Source organism: Sinocyclocheilus rhinocerous, unplaced genomic scaffold (assembly GCF_001515625.1).
Source record: "Sinocyclocheilus rhinocerous isolate Xijiao unplaced genomic scaffold, SAMN03320098_v1.1 scaffold1948, whole genome shotgun sequence".
NCBI classification, from domain to species: domain Eukaryota; kingdom Metazoa; phylum Chordata; class Actinopteri; order Cypriniformes; family Cyprinidae; genus Sinocyclocheilus; species Sinocyclocheilus rhinocerous.
The window spans coordinates 173774-192285 of NW_015644094.1; the positions used below are offsets into that span (position 1 = coordinate 173774).

At 37.5% G+C, this 18512-nt stretch overlaps 1 protein-coding gene across 1 annotated transcript in view; it reads right to left on the minus strand.

Moving 5' to 3' along the window:
• LOC107757972 (voltage-dependent N-type calcium channel subunit alpha-1B-like) overlaps window positions 1–18512 on the minus strand; it is a 109065-nt gene that overhangs the window by 34085 nt on the left and 56468 nt on the right. The window contains 15 exon segments of the mRNA XM_016575584.1: window positions 1315–1326; window positions 2317–2423; window positions 2964–3023; window positions 3148–3277; window positions 6122–6242; window positions 6429–6613; window positions 7311–8105; window positions 10340–10375; window positions 12688–12750; window positions 14169–14275; window positions 14966–15033; window positions 15447–15564; window positions 15646–15718; window positions 17746–17877; window positions 18273–18385. Of these exon segments, the coding sequence (XP_016431070.1) occupies window positions 1315–1326; window positions 2317–2423; window positions 2964–3023; window positions 3148–3277; window positions 6122–6242; window positions 6429–6613; window positions 7311–8105; window positions 10340–10375; window positions 12688–12750; window positions 14169–14275; window positions 14966–15033; window positions 15447–15564; window positions 15646–15718; window positions 17746–17877; window positions 18273–18385 (2120 nt within the window).

An 18512-nucleotide genomic window follows, 5' to 3' on the forward strand; every position in this document is an offset into this window, starting at 1 on the left:
TACCCATTGTGGTTTTTGAAAGTGCTCTAGTAATAAAGTTGAACTGAGTTGATATTTGATATTTAATTGTACATGCTAATTTTTCAAATTTTAACATTACAATTACCTTTGCTGTCATCTAACAATCAAGTTAATCCTTAAACGTCCTTATTTTTTTAAATAACACTGTTGGATTCCATCTTAAAGGGGTCATATGATGCTGCTAAAAAGAACATTATTTTGTGTATTTGGTGTAATGAAATGTGTTTATGCGGTTTAAAGTTAAAAAAACACATTATTTTCCACATACTGTACATTATTGTTTCTCCTGTATGCCCCGCCTTCTGAAACGCGTCGATTTTTACAAAACTAATCGGTCTGAAAAGCGAGGTCTTAACTTTTATAAAGAATATCTCTTTGGATTTGAGACTTTAGTCTTTGCAACTTTACAGATCTCCTTTATGCACCAAGAGCTTGTAACACTCCAAAGAGAAAGGAAAAAATGAAATTGCATCATATGACCCCTTTAAGCTAAATAAAAGCTAGCTAAAAACTTATTTTTTAAAATCTAAATGAATAACATCATACCTTAAAAAAATATATTTTTTATGCTGTTAATTTTTGGTGTTTTGTATTTAATTTATTTAGTCATTATAGAATTTTAATATCAGTGCATCTCTAGTTATAACTGTCTTTTATGCTTTAAAGAGCACTTTCAAAGATCTGGCCAATCACAGCAGTCACGTTTGCAGTACATCACACTCTCTCATGTGAGTCCGAAAACATGCAGAAAGATAAGCATGTACAATAAATATGTTCATGCTCTCTCATGTCCACCAATGGAGCATGGATGTGATGTTTAAAGTGAACAATGGTGCATTTACTGGGCAAAAAAAGCCAGACTTGCCCTGATATGCCACTCCAACACAACTGAACAGGTCATCTTTGATATGATATGACACATGCACTGATCATCCTGTCTGAGGTCACTGTAGGGATCGTCCAGGATGCTCCATATTCAGTAAGCACTGAAGACCTACTGAGAATGGTAGGAATGTTTCGAGGAAATGAAACAGATCGATAGTGTCTGCCCTCCATGACAACAGAGAATTAAATGGCATGGAGAAGAAGATCAAGCTCACTGACTGCAAATGTGTGAGTGATGCCAAATGATGAATTATGGAGAGGCTGAAACACTGCAGAAGATCCCATGCTTTAACACTTGCCTATGGGCTAAGCATTACTGGACTCACACAGAGACAGGCAAGAAGACGAACAGTGAAAGAGAGAGAGACAGAGACAGAAACAAAGACACAGGGAGAGTTAAGGCGTTACCCCATGAAGCTCCTTTCAAGCGATTCCAGGCAGAGAGAAACAGAGGAAGAGAGGAAATCAGTGACAGCACATCAATACACTCACATTTAACACGTCTTTGACATGACAACACAGAAACAAACATAAAAACAAACAGGAAGTAGGACAGATTAGTCAGTACAGCTGAGAGACCCCTTCATTCTGAGATACTCCTGCAATTCTGAAGCAGTATTTCAAGGTATTGCACCCACTCTCTGTTCAGCTTGCCTTACTCAGGCAGTGGAGAGGCTGGTGTATCATGTGAAGTCAGCACTGCCACTGATCTCACAATATTGCACCAGCACCATAGCAATTAAAAATCTTAACATTACAGCTCTTTTCTATTTCTGTTGAACTGGCAAGTGTTTCTAATAGCAGCTAATAACATCTCCTCAATACTAAAGTGTTGCAATGGCTCATCCATTAAACCACAGGAGATGAGCGAACAGCTGATCGTATCAGATAACTCCTTTATTAGTTCCTTCACACACACACACACACACACACACACACACACACACACACACACACACACAGACACACACACACACACCCACACTTTTTTACATGAATTGTGGGGATTTTCCATAGACTTCTATTACTTTTATACTGACCAAACAATATACACACACACACAGACACAGACACAGACACACACACGCTCATTCTTTTAGAGACTGCATTCTCAAAAGTGCAATAAAGTGATGTCAACTGACCCACACCTCTGAGAGAAGGACAGGAAGGAAATAACAGATCAGTGGGAGTTTGCAGCCTTGAATGTGTACAACAAAGACAGACAAAGACTGTTTTGCTGTGGGAACGAGTGTAAAGTAAAACCTTTTAAAAAAAGAATAGGAGTATACGGGCAAGAACTAGTTTGAAGCCAAGATCAATAATAAACTTCAAACATGGTTAAGTACAGATTTTAATTAAGAGTGTTCTAATTTATGGGGTTTAGGTATTTGTAAATTAAAGGCAACTTACGAGAATGTGAATGCCACCAGTGCACCACTGACCACAATGAAGTCCAGAATATTCCACAGATCCCTGAAGTATGAACCAGGATGCAGCAATAAACCTAAATCCACCATCTTTTCAAAGAAGAAGCATAAATATGAAAGATTATTGAGGTTGAAACCTTGACACCATCACTACAGCCATCAAAGCACCATTTCTGTAACAAATTCACTGCCTTTACAATAAATTTCAAGACAATTACTGACAGACTTTATATCATTCGCTGTGAGCAATGTTCCCATTATTATACAGAATACTAACTTTTATTGTGAGGAATATGACAGTTTTGTACAATAAAAGCTTGTAGAAATTTTGCAGATTTTTTTGGTGAGAATCTGTCAGTTACTGTACTGAAACTATTTATGAACCCAAGATCATGTCCTATGTGATCTTAATTAGACCAACTACTGTAGTTGACTAGTTGTTCAGACAAACTACTGACTAGTCGTTTATGAAAATACATAATTTTGCACATCCCTGATATTAAGATGGGTCAATGGGCTTCACATAGAGAGACTGTCACCAAATAGCCTTATCTCTGGTCATGAGAAGAATTCTGGATCACTTCTTCTATGAGATATCCAATTAAACAGTGTAATTTACCATAAAATTACCTTAATGACCATCTCAAAAGTGAAAACACCAGTGAAGACATAGTCCAAATACTTCAGGACCTATGAAGTGAAAAGTAAAATGGTCATCAGATTTTCATCAGTCATAGGAAAATGAGGTCAAACACTGACAAAATCTGACTTTGAACAGTCAGACCAGCTCAGACAAAACATATGAGTGACTTACATTGTTACGAGGGGCATTAGCTTGGACTGGGTCCTCCGCAGCCAGGGCTATACTGCTCATGGCAATCACCACCAGGATACACATCTCAAAGTAGCGCAGACTCACAATGTAGTGGCACAGACGCCTCACCCTGTACACACACACACACACACACACACAAAAACCCCACACTATGAGAGTGAGGCTGAAGACAATTACATAATGAAGTCTGTTACCGAAACATAACTTTAAATCTTCAGACAGATGCATTTAATTAATCACCGATAGTTAATATTTTCATGCAGGCCATAGGCAAGGTCTGAGATCAACAATTAATTCAGTAATAGTGTAGATTTTAGCAGACATGTCTGGTAGGCACGGTCAGGTGAAAAAACACCCATGTGGCATTAGTATATAGTAAAATAAAAGTATTACTATATTGTTTCACCAACAGGACCATGACAGACAAGTGCATTTGGCAATTGCCCATTAATACACAGCTTTATGTGGCGGTTTATGGAACTGGATGCCTTTCAGACTTAAAGATCTTAAAGTGTTTACCTTAAACACACACGATTAAAGTTCACAACCATTCTTAGTGACGGTTGAGACAAGTAATAAGTAGAAACGTTTGCAGATATAACAGCATTGGTGGTTTGCCAGTCTCCATCTACAAATGCTGTATGTGAATGTTCAGAACGACACCCAGCAGTGTTGTGGAAGCTACTTTAAAATTGTACCATACAGTAAGTAATCATAATTTATAGTAGAAACGACAATCAAGCTACTTTTAAAGTCGACATGAAATGAAAATTCACCCTATCTATTTTCTAAATGCATGTGATTGTTCTTATTGTGAATGATTTATCCATTCATGTGTATCATTTTTTGAATATTTGTTTTGAATAGGTTTTTTTTTTTTTTTTTTAATAAAATGTCAATACATGGATCTGGACAGGCCTGGATTAACACAGTGTAGTGCCCTAGGGTGACCACATTTAAAGTGCCCCCCTACACTTGTACAAAACGTACATTTACTTACGTTTTTACAGGCACTAAAACGTACAATACTGACGTATTTTCAGCATCTAAATGTACAAATACTTACGTATTTTCAGCATTTAAACGTACAAAACTGATGTTTTGACGACACCTAAAAATGAATCTTTATGAATATCGAAATCGCGCCATTAATTTTATTATTGTTGTTGTTTTTAGTTGTCATATCAATGACCTTATGTTTTCAATTGCATTATTAAATTGTTTACTCGCTTACTTAATATGAAATGATAACATTTCGTTCTGTTCTGTGATTTCTGCTGCCAGCTCGTTTCCAAGAATAGGCCTACATAATGTTAAACAGGACTTCACTTTAAACCCTTAAAATAAATAATATTTCTGCAATCGTTTAACCTTTACTTGTCATGTAATGCTTACTTTGTTTGCCATGGGCCACAAAAGGCGTTTTCTCCGACATGCTGTGACTGACAATAGAACTATAAAATACATCAAAAACGCAAGAATTACGAAATGAAAAATGTTATTCGTGCACTGTAATCCAAATCTTCCGAATCCATACGACTGCGCGGAACAGACCCAAATCCAAGCCTTTATTCGGCGATCTTCATCTCCATCCCAAGCAGCGAGTCCAGTGACCGTAAGCAGCAAAGCCCACACCGACTGTCACTGCTTTTGACATTTTTGCAATAAATAAATTATTATAATTACATTTATCTGTCTGTCATGTTTTTCTTATACAGTACAGAAATAGTTATGTTTAGGTTTAAAGGTAGGAGTTGGATTAGCGACTATAAAAATATTTTTAATGCTATTATTACTAAAATGGTTATTTCCTGCATATTTCGGTCAATTGCGTTTTATATCCTTTTATATTTGCTATAAAATGGGTAGGTTTAGGTTTGGGGGTAGGTTAAGGGGTCTAAAAATTTAAATCGCTTATTGATAAAATTATATAATCTATATATATATATCGAATATCTTAATGATATAAAAGATACGTAAATATTTTACGTTTTTTAGCTAAAATACGTAGCGATTTGTACATTTTAAACGTTGAAATACGTCTAAATTGTACGTTTTAGCATAAAAAAAACGTACAAAAACATACATTTTGTGCTTGTAAATGTTACGTATTAATACCTACATATAAACACTAATGAGACCAGGCTGGACCTGACCCAATCGCAATTCTTTATATATGCATATATTTTATATTCTCTCTGTATATATTGTATCACTAACTGTTTATTTTGTATCTGCATCTCTTCCAGCAAAATAATATATATACAAAACATGAAAAATATTTTAAAGGTCTAGTTATTATCTTAATCACTTGGTGCCCCCTTACTGGCTGTTGCCCCAGGGCACTCGCCCAATCCCGTCTATGGATAATCCGGCCCTGGATCTGGATCACTAAAACAACAGATATCTCTCTGGTGATGTATGCCAGAATTCTTTGATCGTTTAGTCCACTTAAACCCATCCCTTCTTACAATTAACTCTAAGCTCACTTTCATGTCTGCTTCCATCCAATCAACAACCAATGGATAGAACCAAGTCTCTGCCCTAAATGCTTTTATTTTTTGTAATAACTTGAAAGTATGTCACAATACAGAAAAGATCTGTCACTACTTCCGTTTCATTACGAGACATTTTTTTTTTAATTACTGTAGATAATAAACTGTGAAACACTACTTGAAAGCAAGAATATTATGGTAAGGTGTACTTGACATGCTCATTCAACTGTGCCATGCTACACCAATACTTGTCGACAAAAAATAGCTTATGTCTGGAAAGCCTTTTTTGAATGTGAGCTACTGTCAAGCTAACAAAAAAAATTGTTGAAGGAATACTTCAGCTTCAATGCAAGTTTAGCTCTAACAACAGCATTTGTTACATTGCACTGGGGTAAATGTTCAAATGCACATGGTTTTGAAAGCACTGGGACTCATGAATTTTCCACACACACACTTACGGATTGGTTGGGCTGAAGATGAACATGGAGCTGAAGGGAAGGACGGGACGAGGGCTGCTCTGGTTCAGATCCTCCAGATTCTTCTCAGTCATGGGCATCGTCTCACTGTCTATACTGTTCACTGAGAAGACAAACAGATGTCACGTGTGAATTTAAATATTTGTAAGCTTTAGACCAACACTGGCTTGTTGCCAGTAGCAATGTTATCACCCTTGAAAAAATGGCACACAAATGCGAGTATAAAATGAGTGAAAAATTGGTCACAGTGACCTTATAGTATGTATAGTATAGTATGAGAAATACTAACTGGGAATAAGGGTTGTTTCCCCAGGGGGAGATGTGACGGTCACAGGTATGTGTGTGCCCATTCCTCCAGTCTGACCAATATTTAGTTTATTGTCCGAGTCTTCTGGTTTCTCAAGACACCATCGGTTCCCAACTGAAGGTTGATGGGGGTTTACAGCCAGTGAATCTCCTCCCATGTCCATGTGTCTGCAGCAGTGAGTCAAAATGAGGTTACACTTTGGTGTTTTGGTCATGAATGTCTCTGTGTTTCTGAACTAATCTTTTAAGTGAACAAATCCTTCACTGTCAATTCTGTGCACTGATTCATATTTCAGAGCATATTATTGGTTGGACCCACTGAATAAATAGACCCTTCAATGAACGTGTTGGTGTTTTGAGTTTGGATTGACTCAGAAAGGCACTGGGAAACAAACCGACTCAGAAACAAACTAGGACTCAAACTAAATGAAGAAAGCATCTCATTCATGAATGAGGATGTGTTGACTGACAACACTCTTTTTGAGTCATAGATATGTTGATATGCACATTTTATTAAGTAAATAAATGTTTGGCTTAAAATGTTCGCGAACAAATCTGATGAGTACATAAATATGCTTATAGTATAAAAAAGTCACTGGTCACCACCCACTGGGGTGTAATGACCAAGAAAAAAGAAAGTCACTGAATTAATCAATGAACAAATCTCAATGAATCTTTTTGCTGAATGGATTTAAGGGAGTCATCTCCACCACTGCTCATATGAATAAGGTCAACAGTCTTGTAGCTACTGGAACATGGTTCAGTTTTCTTGGGAACTTGAGAACAAATGTGCTGTTCAATCTAAAGTATAATAAAAAATAAAAAATAAACATCTTTTCAAAAATATTTGAGAAGAAAGTTTTACCTGTGGCTGTGCGACTTGCCCTCCTCCTTCTCTTCATTCCCTTGTTGCTCCTCTCCTTCCAGCGTGGACTGAGCTTTACTGGTACGTAGTCTGTGCTGTCTCCTCCCTCCATTACCTCCATTTTCGCCCCTGGAGCATCTCTCTCCCTCCCTTGTTCCCGAACGTGAGCCATCCTTCTGCCTGGACCGCTGTTCGCTCTTCCCCCCAGCACTGACCACTCCGTTGCCCTCTCTGTTATGCCTGTGGGAGTGATGGTGACGATGTTCTCTCTCCCCACCACCCTCATCCACTGAGCTCTGGTGGTGATGTCTGCGGCCCCCCTCTCTGCTCCGGCTCCTGTCACTCTTCCCCTCCTTACACCGTGTCCCATCATGCTCCTTACTGCGGCTGTGATGGACGTGATGCCGGCCTTCTTTGCCATGACCTGTGTCACCATTTTCATTGGTCTCATTGGAGGGACGCTCCCTGTGACGGTGGTGCTTGCGTGGTGGGTGTGACTGTGGGGGCTCCATCACAGGGGGGACTCGTTCCTCCAGTGTGCCGCCCTCCCCTTGCAAATCCTGGGGTTTGTCCCAGCCTCTGTGGGGACTGATGGGACCATCACAACGAGGTTCCACCACCAGAGGCCGGTCCAGGTGGGTTTTCATGTCAGGGCGGAGGTGAAGGTTAGAGGTCAGCCGGGGGTTGAGCTCTTCTTGGTATAATGCCTCACTGCTGGCCCGTATGTGCTTCCGAATCTGCGTGGTGCGCTGCTCCCACACGGACATCATTTTTAGAGAACGCTGCTGTTCTTTACTAGTGAAGAGAAGATTTAAGGTAAAAAATGTGTAAGCCTCAGACAGATTCAATTAAAAAAACACTTAGGCATGGCGTTGACGTTAGTCTCCATCCATGTCGAGACCCCCTTTCTAGATGGTGATTTCTTGTTTGCGTTATTTTAAAAATCCTTATCGATTTGAAAATTCATTTTGAATGGCTGAAATTCACACAAATTAACAGTTTTGTAGTCTAGACCAGAAGAGGGTTGAGTTTGAGTCAAAACCGAGATCCAAAGAAGACTGAGTCCGCATGACAAGACCGAGACCATGAAAGTATGCTCTTGGACTCAGACATGAGAACCAAGACCAAGACCTTGATCTTGTCATGGACTCTGGAGTATGTGAACTCAGTCTTGACTCTGACTCAATCCCCTTCTAGTCTGGGTCTTGATTTAGATATGAATGAGTTGGTCTCGACTACAACATTGAAAGTTAATATTAAATAATATACATTTTTGACATAATATTGCTGGAAATTTTGTCTGTTTTTGCTCTGCTAACTAAAATAGTTCTAAACAAAGCCAAAGCAGGATCTGTCTAACACTGAACACAGCGGAGAGATACAAACAGTGAAAAGTCCCAGTGCTACTGGACTACATGTCAGTGCTCTTGGAACGGCGTTAGTTTAAGCAGATTTGAGGACTGGAACTAACCACTGTATAAATAAAAAGAAGGTCTTTATGGATGCCAGATTGCAAAGATTAGTTATGGGCATGCTTTACTCATCCTGCAAACGTTTGTGAACAATGATTTAGGTCATGAAGTTTAACCATGCATCCTTTACTCTAAGTGTAGGACATTTAGAGCGATTTGTCAGGTCTAATGACCTCATATCTATTGCTCCCTTACAAGGAACAGTTCACGCACAAAATCAATTCTGTCATTGTTTAATCACACCCCATGTCATTCGGATTTAGAACGACATGCGTGTGAACAAATGATGACAGAGGTCTCCTATATTTATCCTATCGTGTCTCTTCTGGGCAATGTAATCTTATACCTTATTTCTTATCCAATTAGTTAGCATGAAGAGAACATGAATCAAGACAGTTATTGCTGTAAAAAGTACAAAAGTAAGGAAAAGATTCAGCTGGGGAAAAGTGACACGTCTACACTTCTCTTTTCTCCACATTGCTCTATTCTGGGCACACCTCTAGCAGGCAGGTCGTGTTCAAGGGAGTGATGAGTGAAATACAGCAATGTGTAGACAGGTGATGGGAAAGAGAACACTCTCTGAGGCTGGGAGAGAGATGAGACTGATTTTCAGACACTATTTACTGCTAAAGCACTAACTAGGCCTTGTGGTGTGAAACAGTCCTGAGGTCAGACTGTAGCTCTTGTGGACAAGCAGGACGAAGTGGTGCAAACTCCCTGGTTTTACTGTATGACAGGACCTCAAGGTGTGATCTTCATTTCCCTTTTCTGTTTATTTGACTTTTGGCCATGTTAATAATAACAGATAGCAGAGAGATCACAGTAAACTTTGGGGGGAAGAGAGGAACAGGATGTTCAAACTTGCATGAGCACTACAGCTCAATGAGTCAGAGCATGTGTACTAATCATTATGCCACAGCTCCAAAATTTCCCCTTTTCTATTAAATATTAACATACTCAGCAAAAATAAAGACTGGGATGTTATCAACGTGCTATAAGCTGCTGTAAACAGTGTTAGCAGAATTGCTAACTTTAAGCTAATCACTCTGGCTTAGCTAACTTTCTCTGGCTAAAAAAAACTATACACATCCTTCATCAAACTCTTAATTTTAAGTGTGGTATCGACCAAAAATAGCTTACAACAGCTTTTAAGTACAAAGAGGGAAATGTGATGGATGATTTTTTTTTTACAGCTGGCCAAAGGTTAAAAATGAAATCACAGGTTAACGTCAACATATATCTATGAATGAGGGGCAAGATTATAGTCCACATTGTCAAACACTATGAGGCGCGTCAAGGATGAGTATTTGTCTTTTGTCATACACAGAGGCGGACAAAGTACACAACTCTATTACTTGAGTGAAAGTACAAATACTGCTGGTCAAATATTACTCCATTACAAGTGAAAGTTGTAAAGACAGATTTTTACTTAAGTAAAAGTACAGAAGTACTTGCTTTTAAAAGTACTTAAGTACCAAAAGTAAATTTCATACAGATGATCAAAACACGTCCATTCATGTACTGATGCAGTAGTCATGCCCTATGCAGTACCATTACCTCAAGTAGTGATGTGCAGGGGAGCAGACAAAACTCCTAAAACACATACAGCACACATTGAAATACACAGATATAAACAGACACGCTAAGAGCCCCCACAGTGACAGAAAACAGGTAAGAGGACTAACATATGACAAGAAAATCAGTAAGGAATAAATATGTATAAAAGACAGACAGTGCAAAACGAATGGTGGAAAAATGAAAGAATGTACAAAACAGTGGAGAGAGATGAGATGATGGCAGACTTATCCAGACTCTCTACAACCCTAAACCCTTCAGTACTGCTCAAACTGAAGCATTACAGGAATAGTTCACAAAAATTTATAATTCTGTCATCACTCACCCTCATGTAGTTCCAGAGCCATATGACTTTTCTTCTGTGAAACACAAATGTTTAATGTCCTAGTCACTCTTTTAAATATAGTTAAAATCAATGAGGACTATAATTTAATTAATAATTTATGCATTTAGCAGACGCTTTTATCCAAAGCGACTTACAGTGCATTCAGGCTATACATTTTTTACCAGTATGTGTGTTCCCTGGGAATTGAACCCATGGCCTTTTGCGCTGCTAACGCAATGCTCTACCACTGAGCCACAGGAACACAAGACTAAAGCTAACAAGCCCCAAAATGAACCATAAAAGTACAATAAAAGGATTTCATATGTTTTGTGTGCTATATTCTGAAATCTTCTGAAGCCATACAACAGCTTTATGTGTAATACAGATAGGCTTTTAATTGTTATTGACCGTAAAACTTTATATTGTGAGTTTATTAGAGTTCATCAGAAAAGTGGTAATGTCTCATTTGTGAATGAATCATTCAGACCGGTTCGTAAACTAGAACAATCAATTTACTGAAAAGATTTGACTCAAAAGAATTATTCATTCACAGATTGTACTGATCTGGTTCTCAAAACTAACAATGATTTTGCAGTTAACAGTTCCAGAGAAACGTATCATTAAATAATCATAATTTATGAAATAATGAAATACACCTTAGTTTTGGTCTGCTTCTCACACTAAGTTATTGTATGACTTCACATGACCACTTTTATAATGCTTTTTTGTCTTGTAACAGCCCTAGTCCTCATTCACTTTTATTATGTGAAAATGAGAGAATATTCATCAAAAAATAATTTTCTTTGTTCCATTAAAGAAGGCCAGTCGTACGGGTTTGGAATTATATGACAGTCAGTAAATGATGAAAGACTTTTTATTTTTGGGTAAACTGTTCCTTTACATCTGCAAAAACTAATAAAAAAAATCTATCACTAGCTTGGACACAAATGACTTTTAACCTTTAGCTTCTCAAAAGATTGACAACGAGCCAAGTTCTGTGTTTCTAAATCTATCTATTCTATTTAATTAAGAGTATATACTGGATTCCTGAGTTCACCTGCCTGTATGTGTAATAGAGAATATATATGTGTGTGTGTCGACACTCTCGCAATGGGCTTGTTGTCTGACAGGAGTGCTGACTCATTAGGCACTAACAGTAGCAGAAGCTCTAGTAGTGATGCTCACTGGGAAACATAAGGCCGATTCTCAAAACACGGCTCAATGCCAGCGGCAGCCAATGAGCCCAGTGAACAGTTAATCTAGAGTATCCAGAAACTTGCCTGACCCGCTAGCTAAAGAAACACAACAAACATAAAGTTAGAAAAAGAAAAAAAAAATTAAGTATAGAACCCACTGATGCAGCTGCATTACACTAAAGCAGATTAATACTGATAGTTTAGCTAGTTTACCTCAAGTCTACACTTACACTTTTTTCAGCAACACCTTATAATAGCTTTCATTAATAAGCGAGAAACAAGATCAACAATATCAGTAGCTCATGAAAATTGTAATATTAATATAAGCATATATGAGTGTATATTCTCATTAAAATATCAATTGTTTGATTAATTACATTAACAAGAATTATCAAATTACATTATCACCATAACGATTTAAAATGAAAATTTATTTTGAAGAATATTTTCAGAACATTTCCTTTTATCATTACTTCTAATTCATTTTAAACAATAACTTTGTATATTTTTTAATCCAAAAACTCAGATTTGTTAACTAATGATTTGTAAAACATTATGTTGTTACAGAACCATTACATTTTTTTATAAAAGCCATTATAAATGTTACCCTTCACTGATTTTACTCTTTATGGTTTTCCTCTCATGACCCATGCATAATATGTTCATGTATAATATTTAATCTGTTAAACTGCAAGATTCACTGTGAATGACTGGTCAGCAAGACTAGTTTGGTTGTCTGGCATCATGCAAGAGCAGTGTGCTGGGACAGAGGAGGAGAGGAGATTTGAACAGAGAGTAAATGAACTCACGGTGAATGAGAGCTGGAGTTGGAGGAGCTGCATGAAAGAGCACCAGGATTTGGCCTTATAAAACTGCATATGCCAAAAACAAAAACCATGAGAGGGGAAAGAAATAGTTTGGTGGGGCGGAGTCAGAGGCAGGGACTGTAGCTGCCAATCACTCTGACACTAACTCCACCCAACTCAATGGGAAGTACATATCAACAATAGTGTGACTTCAAAACAGAATTTAAAACAAAACAGGTGAGAAGGCATCACAGTATTAGGAAAGACATTCAAATTCCAGGTGCATTCAAATGGATTCAATTAATTAATTAAATGAAATTATATTACACAAAATTTGTCATTATATTATTCTATTAAATGATTCAATAAATGGACTTTTGAACACTGGAAAAAATTTCCTCATAATGAAAAATTACAAATAAATAAATGTGTTAACTCAATATAAACATTACAAAAATCATTCAGAATTTCTACAAGATTCTGAGGGGGAAAAATACAAAAGAGTCATATCCAGGGCCATAACCACATTGAAAGGAACGTTACCCCAATATTCAGAATTGTGGTTGATCAAATATGGTTGGTTTTAAATTAGGTTTTTAATTCATAATTGGCTTTAATTCATTGAATTGCCACAATAACTGTCTTTAGCTACAGTTAAACAACCAATTTAGGTTAAAATGCAAATAACTGAATCAGATTCTGATGGCATAATTCATTTGATTTATCATTCATTCGCTAAATATATTTTCCACTGTACATTAATTGGTGTCTAAAGTGACGTGACGTGACATGTGGCCAAGTATGGTTGCCCATACTAGGAATTAGTGCTCTGCATTTAACCCATCCTAAGTGCACACACACAGCAGTGAACACACACCCGGAGCAGTGGGCAGGCATTAATGCTGCGGCGCCCGGGGAGGAGTTGGGGGGTCGGTGCGTTGCTCAAGGGCACCTCAGTCATGGTATTGAAGGTGGAAGAGAGCGCTGTACATTCACTCCCCCAACCTATAATTACTGCCGGACCGGAAACTCGAACTCGCAACCTTTGGGTTACGAGTCTGACTCTCTAACCATTAGGCCACGACTTTCCCGCGACTTTTTGTCTAACAACAAATCTTATCAAACACAGACTGATTTTTCAGTTGGCCTCAGCAGGAAAGCATAAAGAAAATCTGTAGATCTCCACACAGCCTGGCTGAATCAAGTATACATGTCATTTTAGAGTAAAGACAACCAATTATGGGTGCAGGACCAACTGCAAAAAGAACATAAGAATCCTACAGAGACATACTGAGGACCAAATAAAAGTGACAACAGTAAAATAACAAAAAACCAACACCCAGAAATGTGCTTACAGAGACAAACAGAAATATGATTCTTGGGACACATAAAAAAAAGCAATGAAGAGGACATGATGGCGTGATGAACAGGTGTTTCAGAGGATTAGTGAAAGGGGAGGGCAGGTTTAATGCCCCCTGACTTACGCTGTGATGGAAATGTTAGCGGCCGACATGGGGCTGACCTCCTTTACCTCCTTGGCTTTCTGCAGAGCCAGTTTCTTACTGATGGCCTCCTCCTGCTCCTCCTCATCCTGAGAGAGGAGTAAGACACAGAAACAGAGAATGACAGACAAGTATAAATTTGCATTCAATGGCAAGCACCGCTAGCATCAACAAATCAAGATAGTGATGTCCCAAGAGCCTTATGGCCCTATACTGTTGGTACCGTCTTCATGTAAGGCTGTAAATTCCACAAAGGACTGAAAGCTTCATTACCTTGAGTTATTGACCAGGGCAAACATTAGTCAGATCAAAAGAGCCCTTACAGACAGTCTCATGAAACTAATAAAACTGTCAGAGCATGGAGATAGGATCACACATTTGGTATACACAAATGTGAGACTCATGTGTTGTGTGCGCAGGAACTGTACAGATGTGTGACAGTAACTAGTATTGGCCATGTATGTACATATTTCATTTTTGTACAGCCATGAACTGAAACGTTTGCTTTTTGTTTTGTTTGTTTTTTGGTCTTTTTATGCACAGTCACTTTTTTGATAGTGCACTTTGGTATTCTGTTGTCACTTTATATGATAATCTTCAGTGAAATACTACTTTTCAATGGATGGATGACATTTGAATTTGTTTGTTGTGAGGATTTCTGTTTTGTCAATCATGATTTGTTAACTGAATCTACGCACCCAAAAAATACTTTTTATGTATAAATTGGCACAGGACTTTTTCATATTTTTTGCCATACGTCCTTATCATGCCCAACCAACCTTGGTGAGTTCTTGTGCATTGGCAAGATTATCAACAGCGATGGCCAAAAAGACATTGAGGAGAGTGTCTGATCAAATGTGCTTTAAGGAATTTGCGTGAAAGTGGTCATCTAATAAAACTGTCAAGCAAGTCAGGTTGTCAATTTTTTTTATGCAGTCTTTTAACACACACTAAAAGTTTGGGGTCAGTACGATTTGTTGTAAAGAAATTAATGCTTTTTCAGCACAGATTAATTAAATAGATAACATTTATAATGTTATAAAAGATTTCAAATAAATGCTGCTCTGTTCCTCTTTTGAGCACCAAATCATTATTAGAATGATTTCTAATCGATCATGAGATGCAGCGCTTTATATTTTACGATGAGTGTCATTACTGAAACCACCATTTGTGCATATTATTTTGTTTTCTTTACGTGAAAAATTAGGCCATTAAAAAGCATGACTGTAACGACAGTCCTATGTTATATATAAAGGATACAGTTTCCAAACAGTGTGAGCACAATGAAGTACACGGAGCAGAACATTCCCCGGTGCACTCCTCCCTGGGATTCAATTCCATGATACATCACAGCATTCCAGTCCTCTCCTGTCAGAACCTTATGAGATAAAATAAATTATGGAAATATTACAAATATCAAATGAGAGCGTTCAGACACATAGCACCAGATGGTCAATACCTGAAACACTGTCAGGATAGCAGCTGGGAATGTGTCAAAGATGGTCGTCGGGGTCTCATCTTCAAAATTAAACCTAGAAGAGAGATGATGAGCTGTGAATCCTTTTCTTGGATGAGTCTCATGTGTATGCTTAAGAGCCAGCTTTGCTCCAATTCCAAAATCTTTCATTTTTTCAGTTTGTTTGCTCACAAACTGCAAAAATGGTACTGATATGTTCCAATAATAATGTTTCTTTTCATCTGCATATAAAAGCTGAGCTGAATCCTCCTCTCTGCATCTCTAGAACTAATAAATATGCTTTCTTATTTCACCATTCTCTTCCATATACACTCTCGGGGGCTCTGTAGGGGCCTCATTACTAGAGAATGTGGAGAAATGCTTAAAAAGAGAGAAGAAACATCTCACAACTAAGGGCTTGTGCACTATCAAAAAAGTTACTCAATTTATTGGAAGAAAATAGCACAACAGCAATATAATGAGAGAAAACTGAAGCTACTGATAATTATAAATAAGTGAAATGTTGCTATACATTGATATCTAAAATTGTCATGATTTTATATAACTTTCGTAAATTCATATGTTTGTACAACTTTAATAGGGATGATAAAAAATATGACGTGCTAGAAGCCCCAACAATGAAATGCCATTGGTTCAAAATCCATGTAGCTGCATAATTATCATCAATCGTGTTTTGATCAGCTGTGATTGTTTCATCGTGCAGCATTTTCAAATAAAGTGAGAACAAACAAATTACTTATTACATTGGGTTCTACCTGGTTAGCAAACAGCATTTTATGTGTAATTTATTTCAAGTTCATATTTATTAAAAATATATATTAAACAAAGATTCTGAGTGAGAATTTTATCTGGTCTGACTATTTTCAGTAGCTCTGCTCTCTGATGTGCTTGACAGCCAAACGTATGAAACCACCTCTTTCATCCAACCCAGAAAATGACTGCATAGATCAGACAGTCAGTTTATCATGTCCATCTACAGTCTTAAATATTAATGTGCTATGGAGCTGAAATCCAGTACCAGAGAAGCACAAAAGCAATTTCTCATTTCACTAAGCACAGATCTGAAAAGACTTCACTGCCATCGGGAGGGAATAGTCTCTCCTGCAGCTATCCCCACATTGTTAAGTTTCAAAAACATTTTCTCATTTCGCACCAACTATTTGTTTATCTGGCACTCTTCATATTACAGTAGATCACATGACAGCGTGTTTGTGCATCTAAGCTGATATTTACCTCATGGGAAGCGTGTGTATTGGCAATTCCTCTGTTGCAGCGTATGATTAATAATTCATAGAACAGAGAAATGAAGTCTGGATCAGCTCAGTCATGTTTGTTAACATGTGGCTGAGGGGTAAATGAAACGAAAGGGCTTGGAAGAGTCATGGCTGCTTATGCAGAGAGGAATGTAAACGATAAGAGTTTTTTTTTTTCCACGTCAAGAGCTGATTTATGCATTTTCAGTCAAAAGTGCATCGCACAAGTGCTCTTAAAAGTAAAGGGTCTATATAAGTGGTTCTCAACTGGTGGGTCAAATCCAAAAGTGGGTTGCAGATCTGTTCTGACTACAGACAGCAGGGAAAACAAACATAATAAAATTAAACTAACCATATTATTGTGCATAGTTAGGGCAACAAATTAAATAGACTTTATTTAAGGAAGAAAAATGCTTCCTATATCTTTTGTTGATAGTATATTGGCACAAATGAATTTGTCTTTTGGTAGAAGCCAGTCTTTAAATACATTAAATAAATACATATTATCTTATAACTATGGTTTGTGCTGTCCACAATTTATTTGCACAGTAAATTATTGGCTGCTCAGAGCATGAAATCAATTAGAATTAGAAACCAAACACTTAAACTTTCAAAACGAACCCATGTTATCTGACCACTAATCATCAAATATACTTTATGGCTTTATTAATAAATCCCATTGTTTAATATTAGGGGCATTGTTTTTTTACTTTTTCATAATAAATAAATTTGGGACTGTGTTGGCTTGTCCAGTGTAAAACCTAAAGCAAACAATGGCATGAACATGGACTAGATGACATGTGAGTGTAACCCTCAGCCTGAAACTTACAGTCCTCCGAAGAGCTGCATCCCTAGCAGAGCAAACACTACAATGAAGAGAAACAGCAGGAACAGGAGACTGATGATGGACTTCATTGAGTTGAGCAGAGACACCACCAGATTCCGTAACGAGTTCCAATACCTGCCAAAGCATTTCATGATATATCAGTTTAGGGAAAGAAATATACCTTGATTTGTGGTATGCTATATACATACATAAACACAGACTGTTGAACTACTGAGAATTAACACAGCCATGCCATGAATTGGAGCACTTGTTACACCTCGGGTCTATTAAATATGCTTTTTTATTCAATCATAATTCAATGGACACGAGTCAATTATTCCATTTGAACCACTAATAACAAGTTTTCTTGTCATTGTTATCCAATTTCTTGTCTGGTGTCTTCTGAAACTTAATTTGGAACCGTCAACAAATCAGAATCAAGCATTTAACTATGTCATAGTATAAATATGATCATTTAGGACAATAATCTACAGAGCACCACAGATGAACAGGCTGTTTTGATCTCTTACTTGGTAACCTTGAATATCCTCAGCAAACGTAGTGCTCGCAACACACTAATGCCAAAAGAGGCTCCTGGTTTTACTGCTGCCCAAATCACCTCAAAAATGCTACCCACAATCACCTAAACACACCAAAGAGAGAACACAAACACACCAGGCACAATTTAAATTTGAAAACAAAGCTCATTTCCAGCATTTCAGCAATAATTTCAAAAATTATAATTCTAATCATATAATTTGTCAAAATGT